The 21,833-nt window shown below is 38.7% G+C and overlaps 1 protein-coding gene across 2 annotated transcripts in view; it reads left to right on the top strand.

Moving 5' to 3' along the window:
• lsf (transcription factor LSF) overlaps nucleotides 1–21,146 on the top strand; it is a 37,868-nt gene extending 16,722 nt beyond the window's left edge. Inside the window, 9 exon segments of one of the 2 annotated variants that reach the window (NM_001090493.1) lie at nucleotides 2,977–3,087; nucleotides 3,824–3,912; nucleotides 6,131–6,206; nucleotides 7,057–7,150; nucleotides 9,322–9,412; nucleotides 11,000–11,109; nucleotides 12,601–12,743; nucleotides 17,495–17,546; nucleotides 19,597–19,634. In NM_001090493.1, the coding sequence (NP_001083962.1) occupies nucleotides 2,977–3,087; nucleotides 3,824–3,912; nucleotides 6,131–6,206; nucleotides 7,057–7,150; nucleotides 9,322–9,412; nucleotides 11,000–11,109; nucleotides 12,601–12,743; nucleotides 17,495–17,546; nucleotides 19,597–19,634 (804 nt within the window). 2 annotated transcript variants of the gene reach the window in all.
• Nucleotides 21,147–21,833: the final 687 nt, after the last annotated feature.

Genomic DNA, 21,833 nt, shown 5'->3' with positions numbered 1-21,833 from the left:
GTTAGCTGCCTTGTGTAGTGGAAAGCAGATTTGACATTGTTGACTTAACTCCTTAACATTGCATAGAGAATAATAGCAGCAGAACTTATAAATTGCATAAGAGGATGGCTTACCAGGAACCACTCATTTCCTGTTAATTACCAGTTTAGTTTCTTATTTGTATCAGCCGTTTTCAACCATTTCTTCTTAAAGGAAGAGTAACACCAAAAACTGAAAGTGTGTTAAAGGAGTGCCAGTATAATGTAGTGTTGCCCTGGACTGGTTAAACTGGTGTGTTTGCTTCAGAAACACAACTATAGTTTATATAAACAAGCTACTGTGTAGCCATGGGGGCAGCCATTCAAACACAGGGTACACTGCGGATAACAGATAAGCTGTGAAGAATCCCATTGTATACTACAGGGCTTATCTGTTATCGGCTGTGTATCCTGTGCCTTTTCTCCTTTTTCAACTTTGAATGGCTGCCCCCATGGCTACACAGCAGTTTGTTTATATAAACTAAAAATAGTAGAGTTTCTGAAGTTAATACATCCGTTTTAACAGTGCAGCACAACCGTACATTATATTTTCATTAGTTTGAAAGACTTTCATTTTGTGGTGTTCCTTTAACTTCTCAACAGCTGCCCAGAGCACACTGAGCATGTGCGTGTCACTGACACCCATGACATGTCTACACAATGGGAAACTCCTGTGCACATTTTTGAAGACCTAGATCTTTTTCTGTTTTACAGATACTGAACCTTTAGGCAGATACAGTAAGTTCAGTGTATTCCCCCTTTTTTTGTCATATTTGTTTTCTGCTAGACTCAATTGTCTGTTGTACTGTTTGACCATTGGACCTTGGCCTAAAGACCAGATAAACCTGATTTGGTTCAGTGCCTTGATTGCCAAATTCTGCTCATTTGGTGAGCTTGCGAAACAAGAAGATCTCAAGGTGCACGGCCAACTTTAGTTAACTAATACACCTGTATTGTTGCTCATTTCTTGCTAATATAGCTAGAGCCTTAATTTTTGGCCTCAGGAGCTTTCCTTTCATTTGAATATAAATAGCATTTCTCTGCTTCTGAGCTAAGCTAAATTGGCTCCTACCCACTAACTACTTAAGAACAGCCTGGCTTGCTACAATAAAAACTGGCAGCCCCCACTCAGCCTACTGGCTGCAAGCAACAGTTTTTCCATGGAGCTCTAATTGCACTTGTTTCAACAAGTGCAATTAAGTTTATAACCCATTCTACCTTCATGGCTGGAGCAAAGAGAGATTTTAACTAGGTGACGTAACAATGGAATTACTTGCAAACCTCAGAGGGAAGTGCGATAATTTCTGAGCCGTCTCTTTTGGGCCTCATCTTTTCATTCACATTTTGCCTTTTGATTTGTTAATTTCATGTCTAATATAAGAGAAGCTCTGCCGGATTTGCAATCTGTTTTGCTCAATTAGCTGCAATTCCTCCTAACTCAATATATCACTAGTGAGAAACCCTGAGTTTCATTAAAGGCTGATGTTATAATTATAATCACTTGTCAGTTTGGCAACTGGTGTGAGGGCAGTACTATATGATGTTATGAGACATGCCTTATAAAGTATTGCCATAACATTGTGCCAGTACTGATAACATGGGACTGTGACATAAACTGATGGTTGATAAACACTAAGGGCCCTAATTATCTAAATCTGAATTTTTTATATATAAAAAAAAAGTCTGACCAAACTAGAATCCACGATTGGACCTATAAAAAAAAACACGATTTAATCTGATCGGGGACACACACGATAAAATCTAGTAAAAACCCGAACGATACAATTTTTTTTCTATTTTTTTCTGGCTATTTTTTTTGGATTTTTTTTACAGAAAAGTCTGAAATAGTCTGATTTTTTGGCTATTTCTAGCACAGACCAGATAAACTTTCAAATAGTATAAAGACCTCTCCCATTGATATACTCGAGTATAAGCCGAGTTTTTCAGCCCCCAAAATATGCTGAAAAACTCTACCTCGGCTTATACTCGGGTCAAGCGCAAAAACAGTCGCCGGCGTCCAAGAATATTCGTCGGCATCCAAGAATGGTCGCCGGCATCCAAAAACGAGACGCCGGCACCTCCAATGGGAGCAGAAAACCTCAATTTCTTGATTGAAACTTACCACAGGCTACTACATTTCTCACCCTAGGCTTATACTCGAGTCAATAAGCTTTCCCAGTTTTTGGAGGTAAAATCAGGTATCTCGGCTTATACTCGGGACGGCTTATACTCGAGTATATAAGGTATATAAAACCTTGGTAGGTCTGAGATATCAGATTTTCAGATTCTAAAAATTTGGAATTAATAGTAAAAAAAAAAGAAAACTTGATTTTTTTCAACCCCCTAACTGTTCCTATGTTGCATCCTCTGCTTCTTTTCATAGTTATTGGGAAGGAACAGCAGTGTTCATCCAAGTTGAATCAGCGTAATTTTATGAGAGCAAAATTGTGTTCTGTGCTTTCTGTGCTATGATTCTGTACATAACTCAAGCAGCAATGTGGCCTTCACTTGGAAAACCATAATAATGTCAATTCTTTCTTGCAGCTGCTTTACATTCTTGTCTTTATAATTAACATGACCTATCGGTAACTTTTAATGTAGATTAATATTTTGAAAATACATTTTTTTTTACTGTCAGTATCACATTAATGTTCTGCATGCAGTTTGACTAAGAATCTTCTTGTCTGCTTTACAAGAAATCTTATCACCACTGAAACCCCACCCCTCCCTGTTTTCTTCTTATCCCCTCTTATAATTCTAAGATAAAAACAAAACAAAATTTACACAATACAGAAAATAACTAATAATGTATAACAGAAATGTTCTTTACTCCATGTATTGACAGGAAAAAGAAAATATATTGTCATTCATGTGTAAAAACTTCAATAAACAAAAAGTTAAAAAAAATAAATAGTATCAGTCCATGTAAACTCTGTGTATCTGTTTTGGGATCCTATAGCCAAAAGGAGCAGATAGAAAACAGAAAACAGATCGAGAAAAGATGGAGAAGAGGACCCCTCAGGAAAAGGAAAAATATCAGCCTTCTTACGAAACAACCATCCTCACAGAGGCAAGTACATCTGAGATGGGTTTTGGAAGTCCGGAGCCAAAGCAGCAAACTAGAGGCTCATCTAATGTTACCTTTTAATTGCCTGGGGATGATCAAACTAACAAACTGCTGCCAGGAACTGTAATGTGTCATGTTATTCCACTTGCTTAAAGGGAGGATTATCATGTGTGCATAATAAAAACTGACCACTGACGCAAATGTTCTTAATGCAGTAATGTCATGTGTTTTATACTACTGGCTTCATCATGCTGTTATTGCCACTAACCTCCCAAAAATATTGTTTGAAGAATTCTTCTACAGTGTTTCCACAGCTATAAGTAATTGTTAACCCCAGTGTTGCAAAAATATATACTAGTATGTTGCCTTAAGGTCGCCTTACACTATAAGATCCGTTCATTTGGCAAGGTTGCCAAACGAGCGGATCTTAACCCGATATGCCCACTAACGACTGCGCAATATCGGATTACAATACTACGAATGGGCTCCGACTGGTCGCAGGACCGCATCAACTAGCCGATGTGGTCCTGGATCGTACGGAAAATCAAACTTGACCGATCAATATCCAGCCAATTTTTGGCCTGATATCAATCGGGAGGACACGTTGGGAGCCCCCATACATGGGCAGATAAGATGCCGAATCTGTCTAAAGGACCGATAACAGCTTTAATGTGCCCGTGTATGGCCACCTTTACTCTTAAAATCCAGTCACATCATGGGTTTTATTTTTTCTTTTCAGTGCTCACCTTGGCCAGAAATCACTTATGTGTCAAACACTCCTTCTCCAGGATTTAATAGCAGTCACAACAGTTTCCCAATTGGGGAAGGGTAAGTGTTATGTCTTTTACACACACCCAACATGCTTTTCAATTGGTGCCTGTGGTTTTTTTATTTTTTATTTTTTTAGAAGGTTTAATAATGCACTTAGAGCGTGATAGGTTGGGGTTCTCACTCCAGAATGGAGTGAACCAACAAATGGCTTGTGTATTTCTTTGCAAATAGATCTAGCGATTAGCCAGGAGTTGCAGTGTGCACCTGGGTGTCCCCTGCTGATATCTGCAGCAGTAAAGAAGAGTCCGGACATTTGCAGAGTTGTTTGAGCCATTGCTTGTGATAAGAACGTTAGCTCAGATTTCATTCAAGCTGAGTTGGCAATTAACCACCTGTACAAGGTTGCAGGCCCTTCTGTGTAGCTCATGTAACCATACACCTATATTCAGCATGAGCCAAATGTGTTGTGTTGTCACAGTCTTGCCAGAGGAGAAGGAAATGAGGTGAAGAGGGATTTGTTGCCTTGAATCTTTCATTTGCACTATCCTAATAGATCCACAGCATTTCTATTCTCAATAACTAACCTACAAAAAAAGGCACTAAGCATTGTGAAAGGTTTAAGAAAAAGGTCAGTGGGTTCGTGTCACCTTTGCAATGCTGCAGTGATCCACGTAACATGTCCCTCGTGTCATATACACAGGGCTGGCTTTTTTTTTTTTATAAATATAACTAGACTAGCGTTAATGCCCCCCCCCCCCAAACATTCAGAAAGGTGTTCTGTCGTGTATAATTTCAGTTGTTTTTTTAACCATTTTCCATTGGCTCATTTACAACCCCATAGCAACAGCTGGATTTGCAAAAAAGGGAGACATTTTGCATACAGGCACTTCAGACTCTGCATCCACTGGGATCATACGACTTATATGCATTTATTTAATAATTTGTCAAAATAAGCGTTAACCTATGGATGTACAGTCTTTGTAAACTATTAAGATCTTCATTGATACTTAGCCAGTATCTGAGCTTTTTTTAAGTCTAGGTGATTGGAACATTGTGCCACTCATTGTGCCAACTACGTCAGTCATCCCATATCTGGCCAGTCCTACACTCAAATTGCATCTGATTCATTAAAAATTCTATTGCTTCATTATACATTTTACAAAGGGACTAAGTTTTACCTGCAACTTACTAGCTGCTTTCAAAGTAAAACTCCCAAACTTGGTTGCCCTTTTATTAGACACCAGTGGGATCACCTGACTATAGCTGGGAAAGGTGAGGGCCACAACATGGAGCTGGCCACTGCTCCTGTATAACTATAAGAAAAAAGGGAAAGTTGTGCTCACCACTAATTTTTAAAACCATTAGGCGGGGGGTGCAATGAGGCTGTGACCACAAAATACTAGTGATGTGCGGGATGGTATTTCCCCGACCCTAATCCACCCGCCTGCATCCGCACTTCTGGGTTCCTTTTAAAGACCCGCCCCGCTGATGACGTCACAAAAGGGGCAGGGCGAGCTGGCGCAGAGTCTATAGAAGACTAACACGAAAGTCGGAAGCAGGCATTTGATGGTGACGGGCGGGGAGAGCAGGAGAAGAGCTCAACCCGCACCTGCCCGACACCCGCAACGAAGGGTGCCTGGTCGGCCCAAACCCACCTGACCCGCGGGTATCTGGTCGGCCCGCACATCACTACAAAATACATATAGAGAGAGATCCTCTGCACTCAACCCATTATCAATATATTTAGGGCACTGAGACATTTTGTGCATACTGCTACTGAAAAATGCCTTACCCTTTAAACAAAACAGGGATTGTTTGTCCATATATTGCAATATATTTAAGCTGGCCAACTACGTCAAAGTCATCCCATATCTGGCCAGTCCTACACTAAATTTTCATCTGATTCATTAAGAATTCTATTGCTTAATTATACATTTTACAAAGGAACTAAGTTTTACCAGCAACTTACTAGCTGCTTTCAAAGTAAAACTCCCAAACTTGACTGCCCTTTTATTAGACACCAGTGGGATCACCTGACTATAGCTGGGAAGGGTGGGAGCTACAACATGGAGCTGGTCACTGCTCCTGTATAAACTATAACAAACAAGGGAAAGTTGAATACGGTAAGCCCAATGTAAAAAAGCATAAATAATCATCTATGTATGCTTCCCAATGGGCACCCTGGATCCTCAGACGTGTTGCTCTTCAGGAAGCACTAGTTTACGTGAATACTGATCAGTTTGTATCCTTTTTTTTTTTTTTTTTTTTTTTTAAGGAATGGCTCACCAAATCACCAGCCTGAACCTCCTGCTCCCATTGTAGATGTAAGTGCAGGATTGACACCAATTCAGGTACTTTAATTGACTTTATATTGTATAAACCTTTTAAGCTGCCAGGATATTACACGGTACTGGTACAGCCATCGCACCAGACATTTAATTGTAGTTAAATTGGCTGATAACATAATCTATGTGTTAATTTGTGTTAATTCATATAATGATCCGAAGCCTTTTTTACATTTGCATCACATGCCATTTTTATTTAAAGGGGTTGCAAGACATTCTGTAAACAGGTGAATTTTATTTAGAAATATGTTTTTCAACACCCTTGTATTTATTCACGAGATACTGTTTTCAGCAGAAGTGGCATTTTTCATATACTGCTGTAGAACAGATTGTTGCTAATGAAATGTTTTATATAACAAATAGTTCAACAAAGGCAATAGTAAAACTGTCCCCACCCATTGTCTAAATGTTAGTTTGCAGATATAGCCTCTATGCACATAAGCTCATGTTTTATCAGTAATGTGGGTGTATCTAATATTGTATACACAGGCCTTATCAATGGGAAGCGTATAGCTTGATAAAGAGTCATAAAATACTTTGCTGCATATCTACAACCATACGTGTGTACCATAATAAACACATACGTTGGCACCAATTGGGCAGCAAGTAACATTCTCAGATTATAGCAACTATCTCTGTTTTTAGATTCACTGGAAAATGCATTTTCTGCTGCCTTTGTTTTTTTGTCTGCTCCAATGAGGCCAAGTTGAGGTTTGATAGCCCACATGACTACCTCACGCAGGCTGAACGTGTTGTCTTCTAGAGAAGGAAATGCCCTTAGAATTGGGACACTGATTTGCTACATAATGTTCAGACTGGAGTTTTGTGGAGCTATCTCTATGCATTTCTCTTGTAGAACCTCTTGCCTACAACAACCCCTCAGGAGGCACAACAGTGGCTACATAGAAATAGATTTGCTGCATTCTCGCGGCTTTTCACAAATTTCTCAGGTAACGGACTGGAAGAAAACCCTTACATCTTAACATTCCCTTCAACCCTTCATACAACTTGCCTTCTCTTCCTTTAAGTATTCACAGAATGTACTTTTCTGTGTGCTGCCCGACCTTGTAAACTGCCAGAGCAGGCTGCGTCTCTCCAAATTTTGAACTATAACTTCCTGTAAACCTCAGATCACTTAAGGCTGAACTCCATTCAGCTGGGAAGCATGAAAATCATGGGAGATTCTGGTCCAGTTTGGTGGTATCCTTTATTTAAAAAAATATTTGTTTCTGTGTAGAATGCAAATTGCATCCTACTAATCACATAGAAATGGAAACAAATACCCAGTTTTGCATGTGATTTCATCACTGGCTATGATGTCATCGTATGACCGTGTCTTATCAGAGTTGCCTCATGCTGTGCCCTATGGCCTTTGACCAGACGTATTTGACCACCTACTGTAGGTAGACCCTTAACTGAATCAGGCGACAATCTACTGTATGATGGAGGCCCAAGTATACCTGCTCTTTGTAGGTATGTGATAAATATGCCCCTATCACTGGACAGTGTGTAAAAGCAGGCATGACAAAATTACTGCATTGTAATCCTTACCTAGATTTCTACTTCCCATGGAGATTGGTGCTGGAGGATGCTGGGAGTTATAGTTTGGAAAATACTCTCTGGGATCAGGCTGCCCTTTCTTCCTCTTATATCCAGAAATAAAATCTATAACAGAGAATATCTTCCGCTTTAAAGCAATGTTTGATCTCCTATATATCTTTTTCATTCTTTTACAACTCTGTGGGCACAAGGGACAGTCTTAGGGAAAAATTACAATATAAGGGTTAGTGTAGGAGATGTGCTTTGCTCTTAAATCTTTAACTCTCAGCCTAATATTAAACAGATGCACATAGCGTTTTTTTCAGTTCATAAATGCCAGATGTTTGGGAATTTTAATGATCATGTCATACAAAGAATTTTATGGACACATTTGGCAATCCATGGGAAAGGCAAAACCACAAGACAGCCACATCCAGATTAATTTTAACAGGTTAGACTGCAGTGAGGGCAGAATTAGGTTGGTAGCTCTCAGATTAGGGGTTAGACACACCATGCAGAAAAACATTACATTCATAAGGAATAAACCATCCTTTCTTTAATCAAGATCCTACTTTATAGAATGGTTACGTTTATTATCCACGGCTTCAGCCAAAATCATTAAATACCAAACACTGTTTTACCAGAGTTATTAAAACTTTTAGATTACAAAAGATGCTTTGTAATAACTGTAAATAAGAAGTGCAGTTTCTTACTGACCCATTAAGGCCAATGCACCTGTAGAGTTGTGTACAAAGGAATTCACTCGGATGGAAACTGTAGCTATTTGGGGCAAGATTCCTGAGTGAGTGTAAGATCCAGCCGGCTAGACCCATTAGATATTAAAATATATAATACAGTTATACAATGTTTCCTCTAAATTGTGCGCAAGCACAAATAATTTTGTGTGAAAGCACATCATTTTGCAACTATTGTGCCCGAGTACACCGTTTTAAAAACATTCGGTACAAATGTGCGCACAAAATCTTTTTGTGCACATGACATGAGAAGGAATTGAAGGGAACATTGCTGGTATGGGATCCATTATCCGGAAACAAAAAATTTTAAATTACTGAAAGGCCATCTCCCATAGACTCCATATTATCTAAATAATCCAATCCGGTATTTCCTTTTTCTCTGTAATAATAAAACAGTAGCTTCTACTTGACCCAAACTAAGATATAATCAATCCTTATTGGAAGGAAACCCAGCCTATTTGGTTTATTTATTGTTTACATGATTTTCTAGTAGACTTTAGGTATGATGGTCCAAATTAACGAAAGATCTTTTATCCGGAAAACCACAGGTCCTTACCTGTGTAATTATAATATTCCATAATATATATAATATTCCATAAAGGATCATTTTAGTTTTATTTTATGTTCAAGATCAATGCTGAGACACACAGGTACACACATTTCTCTGCATCACAATACTGGGGCAGTAGTAGTAGTAGTATTAGAAGTGTGATAGCTGTTTGAGTTGCTTCTTCTCTTCTTTTTCTTCATATGATACATAGGAACTTGCATATAACAGAACATTTACGCCACTGAACTATAAAAAACTAACATTTGGAATTTTTCAGGTGCAGATTTATTAAAGTTAACTAGGGATGATATTATCCAAATCTGTGGTCCTGCTGATGGCATTCGTCTCTTTAATGCCCTTAAGGGCAGGTAAGTTGTATCTTTTTAATTTTTGGGTCTTTGTTGCTTACTTCTATTTCAGTGCAGGTATATGACCTATTATCCAGAATGCTCAGGACCTCGTTTTTTTTTTTCGGATCTTTCCGTAATTTGGATCTATATACCTTAAGGGTAGCACTCCACAGGCGATTTTACCTGCAACACCTTCCGTTCCGACACGATGAGACTAATTGCGGGCGTCATGTCGGATGCGCTGAATCTAATGCAATCCGCTTCTGCATGCGACATTTGTATTACTTACATTCGATTCGGCACATCCAACGGGATGCCTGTGATTAGTCTCATTGCATTTGAACGAAAGGTATTGCTGATAAAATTGCCCGTGTAGTTCTACCCTTAGTCTACTAGAAAATGTTGTAATCATTAAATAAACCCAACAAGCTGGTTTTGCTTCCAATAAGGATTAATTATATCTTAGTTGGGGATCAAGTACAAGCTACTGTTTTATTATTACAGAGAAAATGTTCTTTTTAAAAATTTGGATTATTTGATTATAATGGAGTTTATGCCTTTCTGTAATTCAGAGCTTTCTGGATAACGGGTTTCCGGATAACAGATCCCCACACCTGTTTGAAGTGGTGAAATACTTTTAAACTAACAGTGCACACTTCTTTGGTGTATTCTCCAGTGGCTGATGTTAATAATGCCCTTACTGCTTAACTTTAATGTTTGGTGTCAAGGGAGAACAGCCTCACTCTTTTTATTGTTTTAAAACTATACTGACACCAGTGCTCAAAGAATTAAAACTGGTTAATAGGTTGTGCAAAATAAAAAAATCTCATGTATAAAGGCTGGAGTGACTGGATGTGTAAGATAACATAACAGAACACTACTTCCTGCTTTGCAGCTCTCTAACTAAATCAGTCAGCGACTTGAAGGGAGGCCACATGGGACATAACTGTTCAGTGAGTTTGTAATTGATCCTCAGCATTCAGCTCAGATTCAAAAGCAACAGATATGACCCATGTGGCCCCCCCCTCAAGTCTCTGATTGGTTACTGCCTGGTAACCAATCAGTGGAAATCAAGAGAGCTGCAAAGCAGGAAGTAGTGTTCTGGCTATTATGTTACTCATCCAGTCACTCCAGCCTTTATACATTACATTTTTGCCTAACTATATTAGAAACATTTTTTATTTTGCACAGCCTATGTATTTACCCAGTGTTTATTTTTATACTGAACTGTTCCTTTAACTTAGCAGTGGATGCCAGGTTGCTCCCTTAAAGAATGATGACTTCTGGTGATCTGTTGGTTCTGGATCCTTATGCTCTAGTCTACATCCCATAATACAGTGATTTGAAAAAAAACAAAAAACTGTGCCACTAGCTGATGCAGGGTTGCTGCCTGGTCTCAAGGATGACATCCTTGCATCAGTGAGTTTTTTTTATCTGGGGTGTTGGTATCAAATGAATGCTCTTCTTCTGTTCAAATAAATATACAGAAAATGAAAATGATACAGCGTACTATATTTGCAAAGAAGATACCCTTGCATTCAATGTGTATTTAACTGACATGCAGCGGTACTAGATAATGCTGTTTTTGTCCGCATTTTCTTGTAGAATGGTGCGGCCAAGGCTTACCGTTTACGTGTGTCAGGAGTCCCAGCAGTTAAGGGAGCAGCAGCAACACAAACATGAGAATGGGGAGCCAGGAAACAGTGCTTTTTTTGGTAATTGTTCTCATGCAGCTACTCTTTAATTCCTTCAATGCATTGCAAATGCTAAACCTCAGTTTTGCAATATTTCAATTTCACATATTGTTGGAGGGAATGTTCTATTGCTCCTGCCCTGTGGCTTATCTTTGTGATGCTCCCTCTTTCTTTGTCACTTTCTATTTTGAACCTATTCAGCAGTTTGTCTAGCAATACACTAAGGGGCAGATTTATCAAGGGTCGAATTTCGAAGTGGAAAATCGACCATCGAATAGAATACTCCGACATTCGAAGTCGGAGGATTTTATTCATCGTACGATCGTATTCCAATCGTAGTACGATCGTATTCCAATCGTCGTACGATCGTACTTCAAATCGTACGATGCGAACAATTTTATCGTACGATCGTACGATTTTCCTTCGATACCTAAAAACTTAAGAAATATGCTCTGGCAGGTCCCCATAGGCTAACATTGCACTTCGGCAGGTTTAAGTTGGCGAAGTATTGAAGTCAAAGTTTTTTTAAAGAGACAGTACTTCGACTATCGAATGGTCAAATATTCGAACGATTTTTACTTTGAATCGAAGTAAATTCGAAGTCGTAATATCCGATTCAATGGTCGAAGTATCCAAAAAATTACTTTGAAATTCAAACTTTTTGTACTTCGAAATTCACTCGAACTTAGTAAATCTGCCCCTTATTATTTAGAGGCTGAGTAGAAACCCGCTGTTCATACACTGTCCATATACTTAGAGCTTGTTTGGCTCACTTCCCACCTTAAAGGAACAGTAACACTAAAAATGATTACATTCAAAAGCTATTCTATACCCCTCTACATCTACACTGCACAACGTTTCTTATTTCAAGTGCTTTATGTAAAATTACAATTAAAAAAGTTCTCTTCCTGTTCTCAAAAAAAGGCGATAGGACGACATGAATTGTGCCAGACCCTGTGTATTTGCTTCACAGCAACTGCTGACATCATCTCCTCAAAATGGAAGCCAGTTGCTGTGGCTTTACAAAAAAAATTTCTCTTCCCTTGTAAGCTCTCCATTTCTTCTTTAACGGTCTTGTAATTTACGTTCTATGGGGAGGGTGCACATTGGCATTGTTACCTCCTTATTGCTAAGCAATGGGCAGGTGAAGGAATGTGTGGACTGACTGTGGATTTATGGGTAACCTGGGTGCTTCTCACTGACAGCAATAAATCACGCTGAGTTAAAACACAAGGCAGTAGAAAATTCTTCATAAAGCTGCAGCAACTGTCTTTGGGCTGGAGGAGGAGAAGTGGAGCACCCGCATGTAGGGTCTGGCACAGTTGTCCTCATATTGCTTTTTTTTTGAGAGACAGAAAGTGAACTTTTTTTAATGGTATTTTTACATAAAGAACTTGAAATAAGAAATAGTATGCAGGCCGCATGTATTGTTAGAGGAGTATATTTATATATGGAATTATTCTTTCTGCATTTAACAGTTTTGTTTTATGTATTTTCTCATAAATGTAATAGTTTATCATGCCATTTACTTGGAGGAAATGACGACCATTGAATTAACTGAGAAGATTGCCCAGCTCTTCAGTATTTCTCCCCATCAAATCAACCAGATCTACAAACAAGGTCCCACTGGAATCCATGTTCTTATCAGCGATGAGGTAACATGATCAGCGTAAAAGGATTCCCTTGTTTATTCCCCCGTTGTATCATTTTAATAGAAATTTAATAGGTAACAATTATTTTGCTCTTTTATACAGTGGGGCTTGAAGGTTTGTAAACCCTTCAAAATTTTCTATGTTTTTTTTTTTTTTTTTAAATGAATGTAAACTAAAACATCATCTGATTTTCAAACAAGTCCTAAAAGTACATGAATAAAAACTAGTTAAAAAACGGCATTTCAGTTTATTAAGGTCAGGACTTAGACTTTGCCATTCCAGAACATTCACTTTATCCTTCGCTAGCCATTCTTTGGTAGAACGATCGTAGTCTTGCTGCATGACCCACTGTCTCTTGAGATTCAGTTCATGGACAGATGTCTTGTTCTGCTATTATTCTCAGACTCCCTGATCACAATTTTTTAACTTAAGTACAAATAGTGTATTTATAATGTAAAACAAAAAAAGTTATACAATATATCTAACCCTCCGTTCCACACTGGTAGTTTGCTGCTTTCTTGTTATCTGTCCAGGCTGATGCCTTAGGCCAGGGATCCCCAACTTTTTTCACCCGTGAGCAACAATCAGATGTAAAAAGAGTTGGGGAGCAACACAAGTATGAAAAAAATAGATGTGATTGGCTACTGGTAGCCCCTATGTGGACTGCCAGCCTACAGGAGGTTCTGTTTAGTAGTACATCTGTTTTTTATGCAATCAAAACTTGCCTCCAAAACAGAAATTAAAAAATAAGCACCTACTTTGAGGCCACTGAGAGCAACATCCAAGGGTTTGGGGAGCAACATGTTGCTCAGGAGCTACTGGTTGGGGATCACTGCCTTAGGCTAATGCCACATAGGACAAGAATCCGCCCCTCCGCTCGCATTAGTCCACTTGTGTCTGCAACTGAAACCCCTGCACTGGCCCACATGCAAGCACCAAGAACAGATTTCAGTGCCAACATATAGTCATGCATTTTGTTGGAGAAATCCACTTTGTGTGCCTGCGCGTGAGAAACCGATTTGTGCACCATTAGGCTAAGGCATTTGATACATAAAATTTCACCATGCCTTCAGCTTTTCTATTAAATGTCTATATTGACCAACTTAAATGTGTTCCCAACTTCCATTTACCACAGTTTATGCATTTCACTATAGCTGTAATTTTTTTTTTTTTAAAAAAGAACAACTTGTCTTAATGTGATCCTTGATAAATCGATGCTTTGAAGTCCTTTTAATCTGTACACTTTTTTTTTTTTTAAGACTGTAAAAAAAAAGTGCCTGCAGATTGGGCATATGTTCTTTTAAGTGAATACATTGATTTATAAGTCTGTGAAAACACTCCTTACACTATTCTCGGCCCAAATTTACTAGTAGACAAAGCAAACACTGCCTTTGTATGGTTCATTCTCTCAATGAATCAAATTGTTTGGCCATGACCCTTAAAAGGAATCGCTGTTTCCTTGAACAAAAAGTAAACATTGCTTTCTTTTTACCCTGGGGACTGCAGCTGCCATTTAACGATTTCATTTAGAGACAGAACATACAGGAAAGTGACCTGGTTGCTGAAAAAAGTGATCCTACTATATCGGTAGAAATAAGTCAAATCAACTGGACTTGTTGTGTTTGTTCCTTGAAGACGTTTCGCCAGTCATCCAACTGGCTTTTTCAATTCAGAATGACTTGTAAATAAGATTTTTTTTTTTCTTTTCGGGAATATATACTCTGGAATGATGCTTCAATTAGCATAATCTGTTTATCATAATCCGCAAGGATGTCATGAAGTTAGGTAAAGATTATATTAGCATGATTGGAGCTTTGATGTGTTATTAAACCTACCAAGGAGAGGTGCCAAAACATATGTGGCAGACAATTGATGTCGTAGCACCTCCCCCCCCACCACACCCCCGGCACAGTCCAGATTCTAGACCGAGAGAGTGACTGGTTCAAAAGAGGTGTTAAAGAAGCCAAATATGTAAAAACGGAAAAACCAAGTTTGAATAGAGGCGGGGGGGGGGTAACGACATCTATTGTCTGCCAAATACAATACTGTTTTTGGCACCTCTCCCTGGAAGGTTTAAAGGAAAACTATACCCCCAAAATGAACACTTAAGCAACAGATAGTTCATATCATATTAAGTGGCAAATTAAAGAATCTTACCAAACTGGAATATATATTTAAGTAAATATTGCCCTTTTACATCTCTTGCCTTGAGCCACCATTTCGTGATGGTCTGTGTGCTGCCTCAGAGATCACCTGACCAGAAATACTACAACTCTAACTGTAACAGGAAGAAGTGTGGAAGCAAAAGACACAACTCTGTCTGTTAATTGGCTCATGTGACCTAACATGTATGGTTTGTTGGTATGTTTGTGAGTACAGTGAATCCTACGATCCCAGGGGGCGGCCCTTATTTTTTAAAATGGCAATTTTCTATTTGTCATTACCCAATGGCACATACTACTAGAAAAGTATATTATTATGAAAATGGTTAATTTACATGAAGCAGGATTTTACATATGAACTGTTTTATGCAATATCTTTTTATAGAGACCTACATTGTTTGGGGGTATAGTTTTCCTTTAATAACACATTAAAGCTCCAACATGCTAATACAATCAACACCTAACTTAATGACATAAATGCGGATTATAATAAACAGATTATGCTGATTGGAGCAACATTCCAGAGGATAGATACACGAAGAAAGATCTTATTTACAAATTATTCTGAACTGAGAAAGCCAGTTGGATGACTGGTGAAACATCTGCAAGGAAAAAAACACAGCAAGTCTAGTTAATTTGACTTATTTCTACAGATACGCCATGACCTGGATGAATGAGAATCTTCACGACCGTAATCCTACTATGTGTGAATGCAATAGCAACTTTATAAAATAAACTCCACTGGGGCAGAAACTGAAGTGAATGAAGAACAATCACTGTAAAGTGATGTGAAATATTTCTACACTATATAAATAATTATAATAATGATGGGAAGCAATTTATGTAAAAAAAAATGCCTTGCTTGTTCAGTTAACTTTATTTAAGACAGATGTTTTTAGACTATTTTTTAGGTTCAAGATTCCTCTTCGCTCTCTTTTGCTTGGGGCCCTTCTTAGGAGATAACAAGGTTACTAATATACAACAGTAATGTCATAAAATGTTAGAGACTGTAGTTTTAGGTGTTGAAAAGAGAATCTGCAGCAGAACAATTTGCCCCTGTTGTCTTTGTGCGTCATTGCATGGGAATCTATGCTTGTATTGCTTAACTTGCAGCTCACTGAACAAATCTAATAATGATTTGCGTGGCAGGATCCACCGTGTGTGTGTCACGGATACATTAGTTAGGGGTAACAGGTCGAATGGATTTTCTTTAGGTGCGCAGGGGCTTGTGAAAGATTTCAAAGGTTGGTCAAGGGTTGAAATACACTGAGCTGCGGTCATTCTCTTTATTTGGTCAGCTTTAGGTTGAAAGGAATATTATGGGAGGGGATAAGGTATATTCTAGGACAGTACTGTCCAACTTCTGTGTTACCGAGGGCTGGAATTTTTCTGGCCCACATGGTGGAGGGCCGATAATGGAAGCCACACCCATGTTACTACAAGACCATGTCTACATTAATTGTGGTAGCACACCAAAAAACCAAATGGTTGGTGCTCACTGCAGGGATATAACTTCTTACTCATATGTGAAAAAAGTTGTCATATTAAGACATACCCTTTAATCCATATGCCTCCTCCTCCGCTGTCGATAACACTGCACCCCCAGCAAATGATTAAACACCTTGGGCCCCTAACAATAATTTTCAAATGCTAACAATCCCCCCAGAAAAAAAATACCAGGCTTATGTTCCACAGGCAGAGCCGGGCACACACAGGAAGCATAGAGCAGGCAGAGTATGGCACACCCAGAGAGCATATGATGGGCAGAGTACGACACACACAGGGAGCATGGGGCAGAAAGTGTATGGCACACACAGGCAGACTAGGACAGGCAGAGCATGGCTCACACAGGGCGCATAGGGCGTGCAGACTATGGCACACAAAGGGAGCATAGGGCAGAAAGTGTATGGCACACACAGGGAGCATATGGAAGGCAGGAGACAGGGAAACCTATCAGGACCACTCTAAGATGTACTACATACAGTGACACAGTGCTGGTGCTCCATTAGCATTTTGTATAAAGTGTGAACAGGGGAACAATGTGGGCAGTTTCAGTCTGAGTCTCAGGAGTGAACAATAGAGGTGTTACAAGTGTGAACAATGCAGGGGGTATTACATGTGAGAAGAATACTGAGAGTTACAGTCTGAATTTGAGGTTTAAACAATGCAGGAGTCAGTTAATCTCTGTAGTGATACCTTTTAAAATTTACACATGGTAAGCAGACACAGCAGGCAGACTTTCATGTGGGGGGCACACAAGGGGGGTCGCAGGCCGCCAGTTGGACAGCCCTGTTCTAGGACAAAGAGCAACGTAAACTCAGGTTAAGAGAGACTGTGCAAGCTGAGTTATAAATGCCTTCATGCAAATCAAGGAAAGCCCTACAACATGAATATAGAAGGAGGATGTTGTTATGTGGCTGCAGGTTTGAACTTCAGCACATTGGCAATAAATTGACTTACTCGCAGATTTACGGTGCCTTGTGAAATTTAGTTACCATGCTTGTTTAGAAGTCTGCAGTCCAGGAGACGCTTTATCCCTGTTGTGATAATGCATTTGTTCTTTTTTTATTTATTTTTTTTATTTATTTATAGATGATCCAAAACTTTCAGGATGAGTCTTGCTTCATCTTGGACACAATGAAAGGTATAAATTCACCTTTGTTTATCTGTAGCTTTTTCTGCTTAAAGGTGATTTACTGTGATATTAATTTTCTCCTACATTATATGTTCAAAAGAATCCAGCCACTTCCTGTCCAACATACCCAAACCAATGGCTTTAATATGAAGTTGTCCTCTTTGCTGCTATAGCAGCATCTAGCTTTCTATGAAGGCTTCCCTCTAGATAATGGAACATTGTTAGTAGGAAGCATGAAATTGTCTAGATTGTAATTCTACACTGTTCATCCTTCACCAAATTTTATCTGCATTATGCATTCAGACAGGGAGTGTTCTCCCATGTGCCCAGACATTTCTATCTCCATTTTCATTGCTCCAGATCTTTTTTTTTTTAAAGGCTCTCACAAACCACTCAGTCTTATATAATTCTATATATTGAAGTTATTTTTTTACTTTCTCATTTAGGCCTGCTTGCTTTTGTCTGAGGGGGGGGGGCTAACATCAGTATTGATACTAAAAATGATCATTTTTAATCTCCTTTATTTCTACTGTCACCTTGCATGGGGGGGGGTTATTTCTCTTGCTGAATTCTTGTACTCTATCCTCACATGCAAAGAGCAGAGATATCAACGTTTGCATGCCATAATGTTTTTGCAAAAACTATTCAAGTTAGAGATCATTGCATCTGCTAACTGTCAGTTTAAAAGGTTTTGGGTTGTTCTGTTACTTTTACATTAATAAAAGGGTAGATATAGAATGTCACAGATTTTAGGCTCATTAGATTTAACCTTCTTATATTACCTGGCCATATTTTGAGGCACAAAGCTTTGCTGTATTAAATTAATAGTTGATGAAATATGATTTATTTTTAGTGCATGGTTTAGTTCAGTCTTATGTAGACCTCTAGTGGTCAACAGCTGAGCATCAGCGAGATCCCTCAACTACATATATAATACGTATAGAGAGAGTGTGTGTGTGCGTGCGTGCGGGCTTGTGCACCAACAGGCTTTACTATTAAGTATTACAGGAGACATTTTGTGTAAAAAAAATAAGAATGTACCAGTGCATTATACTCATTTAGATATAGAAGAATTGTGCTTTAAAAAGTAGCGTTTCAAACTGATTTATTGAATATTTCTGCAAAAACCCTAATAATCCCTCCCTTCTCTTCCACTTCCTGCTCCCTGAATTCCCAGGCTGCGAGGGGGAGCCTGCAGCACTAAGCTCACTGCTCTGTAGGACAGGAACCAATCGGCAGCTAGCTAGACCTGATAGGGAACTGAAGCCTGTCTGTGCTTGTGTGACTGCAGGGCTGTGATTGGCTGTCCCCCTCCTACTGTGCTTCTGGCAGGGACCGTTCAGACACGCCCACCCCTCATTTGAAACACAGACAGGGACCAGAGAACATCTATATGGAGCTCCAATAAAGGGGCTATTTTTAAAGATGATATTAATTTTTAGCACCATGTAAAAGCAACACCATATATTACTCATATTTGCCTACAAAATGAGGGTTTTTTTCATTTATCCTGTATGTCTCCTTTAAATAAATATTAGTGTGTGTGTGTGTGTGTGTTCACAGTTATTCCCTGTGTCATTCCACATTACTACACATAACTTAATGTATGGACATATTTGTTTTGAGTTTTGCATGTGTGAATTACTTCGTCTGAAATAAAAAAAAGGCACATGATACACAGCAGATAACAGATAAGCTCTGTAGTTTACAATGGGATTCTTTAGAACTTATCTGTTATCTACTGTATATCCTGTGCTTGAATGGCTGCCCCCAAGGCTACACAGCAGCTTGTTTTTATAAACCATTATCGAGTTTCATTTTTTGGTGTCACTGTTCCTATGCCGTGTGTGTGTCTACTCTATCATATACCCTTTGTGTTTATGTGTGTATATATGTGTGTGCTTACATTCAGCCTAGGATCCTGGTGTTTACATTTAAAATATGGTTTAGAGTAATGGTGATAGTTTGATGATGTTTCCATAATTCTGTTTACTCAAAGAAGTAAATGTTAAAATCTAGAGAAAGGGATTCTGTTTATTTATTTATTTTTTTTCTTTAGCTGAAATAAATGACAGCTATCACATCATCTTAAAATGAGGTGCGAGGTGCCATGGATCAGATGAACAGAGATGAAATCAGGAGAAGAAGCAGATTCCGTCTCTCTGAGCCTTTTCTGAGCTCACAAGACTTACATGCACTAGCAACAAGACCCTAAAGAAAAAAAAAAAAAAAGTGTTTTGCCATGTGATGGATTGGCATACTGTGATCTTTACCCACCTTCATTTCTCACCCGGTCTGGTAATCCTCAGCAGAGAGGCTTTTCTTGTGCCGATTGAAATTGGGCATTCTATTCTATTTGCTCTGCTCCATTCCATACTGTGGGGACTATAGAGAATGTTCCTGCAGGCCCAAAAAGGCTTAAAAGGAAAGCATGTTAATCAAATAAGAGGGTAGTTTATTCTGCTCCCAGCTTCATGTAATATGAACACAGTATGTTTCAGACATTGTGAATGCAGAGAAAGTAAAAGCCTAAGCTGAGCGGCATATGACTGTGGGTCGTACATTCACTGGCATTTTCTGTTTTTTTTTTTTATACCCGTAAAAGGCTTTTCATAGGCTGCTGGAGGATGTGAGGCTGGTATTCGAAGTTCCTAAACACTGTGTAAGTGATCATCCAAAAAGAAAAAAAAAATGGAAAAGGGTTTCATTTATATGTAGCATGTGTATCTTTTGTATGATGCTTTTTGTGCCTCCTCCTTATTCTTCATCGGTTGCTGTCACTCCCCTCGCCAGAATTTTTACTTGTCTTTGTACATTTTTTTTTTTAATGGATGCCTTTTTGCAAGGTTTGTCACCTATTATTTTTACATGACTTGGGGGGCAGATGACGCTCCTTTCACTTGTAGGGTAATTTGTTTTGCAGTTAGGGAACCTGGAATCAGTTAGTTTATGCATTGCTGCAAGTGACCAGGTAAAGTAACAACGACAAAAGGAACCTCCCCCTCCCCCCCATTTTTTATGGTCAAATCTAATGTTGTATTTGCCGCCCACCCGCATGACTTCACACCCCTTTATTGTTCCCCCTGTATTACAGTTGCTTTGCTCTATTTATGCAGACACCTGTGGAAGTCTACATGTTTCATGAGATAGAGTAACCCCCTAATATCACCACCCCTAAAAAAATGTAAACATTTGAATCCCAAGCTACCATTTTTAACAATACTATAGATGAGATAGTGTTTAGTTCCAGAAACCAAATGTTATAATGTCCTTAAATTCAATTGACTCAATATTGTAAATTGGCTATAAGAAAGGGCATATATTTTATGGGTAGCTGTTTTTTCAACTAATTTGGCATTATGGCGTTGTGCAGATGTTTACTTTAAGAGAACTATTGCCAGTATCATCCCCATCCTGCAAAACTCAAAAATTCTGTGTTTTTGTAGCATTTAGGGGAATAATAGTCCAATCAATTAGCTGGAATATCTGAAATTTGGTTTGTCAATTGTGGGAAATAAAATAAAACCGTGTTCATTCCTCAAAACTATAATACACCAAATAATGTATTTCATAATAAACGGACACACATTTTTTTTTTCTGTTTTATAACTTATAATGTGGTTTTTCAATCTTAAATTTCTCTTTTCTTTAATTGCATTGCACTGGTATACATGTAAATCAATTAAATCACTGTTTACATCTCATAGATCATTACAGATTGGACAGAATTCTTGTTTTATCCTGGTAGTTTCCATAGTTTGCCAGGGGCCCCAACCCATGAGCCACATTCAAACATTAAAGGGATACTGTCATGGTTAAAAAATTTTTTTTCAAAATGAATCAGTTAATAGTGCTGCTCCAGCAGAATTCTGCACTGAAATCCAATTCTCAAAAGAGCAAACAGATTTTTTTATATTTAATTTTGAAATCTGACATGGGGCTAGACATATTGTCAATTTCCCAGCTGCCCCAAGTCATGTGACTTGTGCTCTGATAAACTTCAATCACTCTTTACTGCTGTACTGCAAGTTAGAGTGATATCACCCCCTCCCTTTCCCCACCAGCAGCCAAACAACAGAACAATGGGAAGGTAACCAGCTCCCTAACACAAGATAACAGCTGCCTGGTAGATCTAAGAACAACACTCAATAGTAAAAACCCATGTCTCACTGAGACACATTCAGTTACATTGAGAAGGAAAAACAGCAGCCTGCCAGAAAGCATTTCTCTCCTAAAGTGCAGGCACATGACCAGGGGCAGCTGGGAAATTGACAAAATGTCTAGCCCCATGTCAGA

This window comes from Xenopus laevis, chromosome 2S, assembly GCF_017654675.1.
Source record: "Xenopus laevis strain J_2021 chromosome 2S, Xenopus_laevis_v10.1, whole genome shotgun sequence".
NCBI lineage: Eukaryota > Metazoa > Chordata > Amphibia > Anura > Pipidae > Xenopus > Xenopus laevis.
This window is presented reverse-complemented; position numbering and strand designations above follow the sequence as displayed.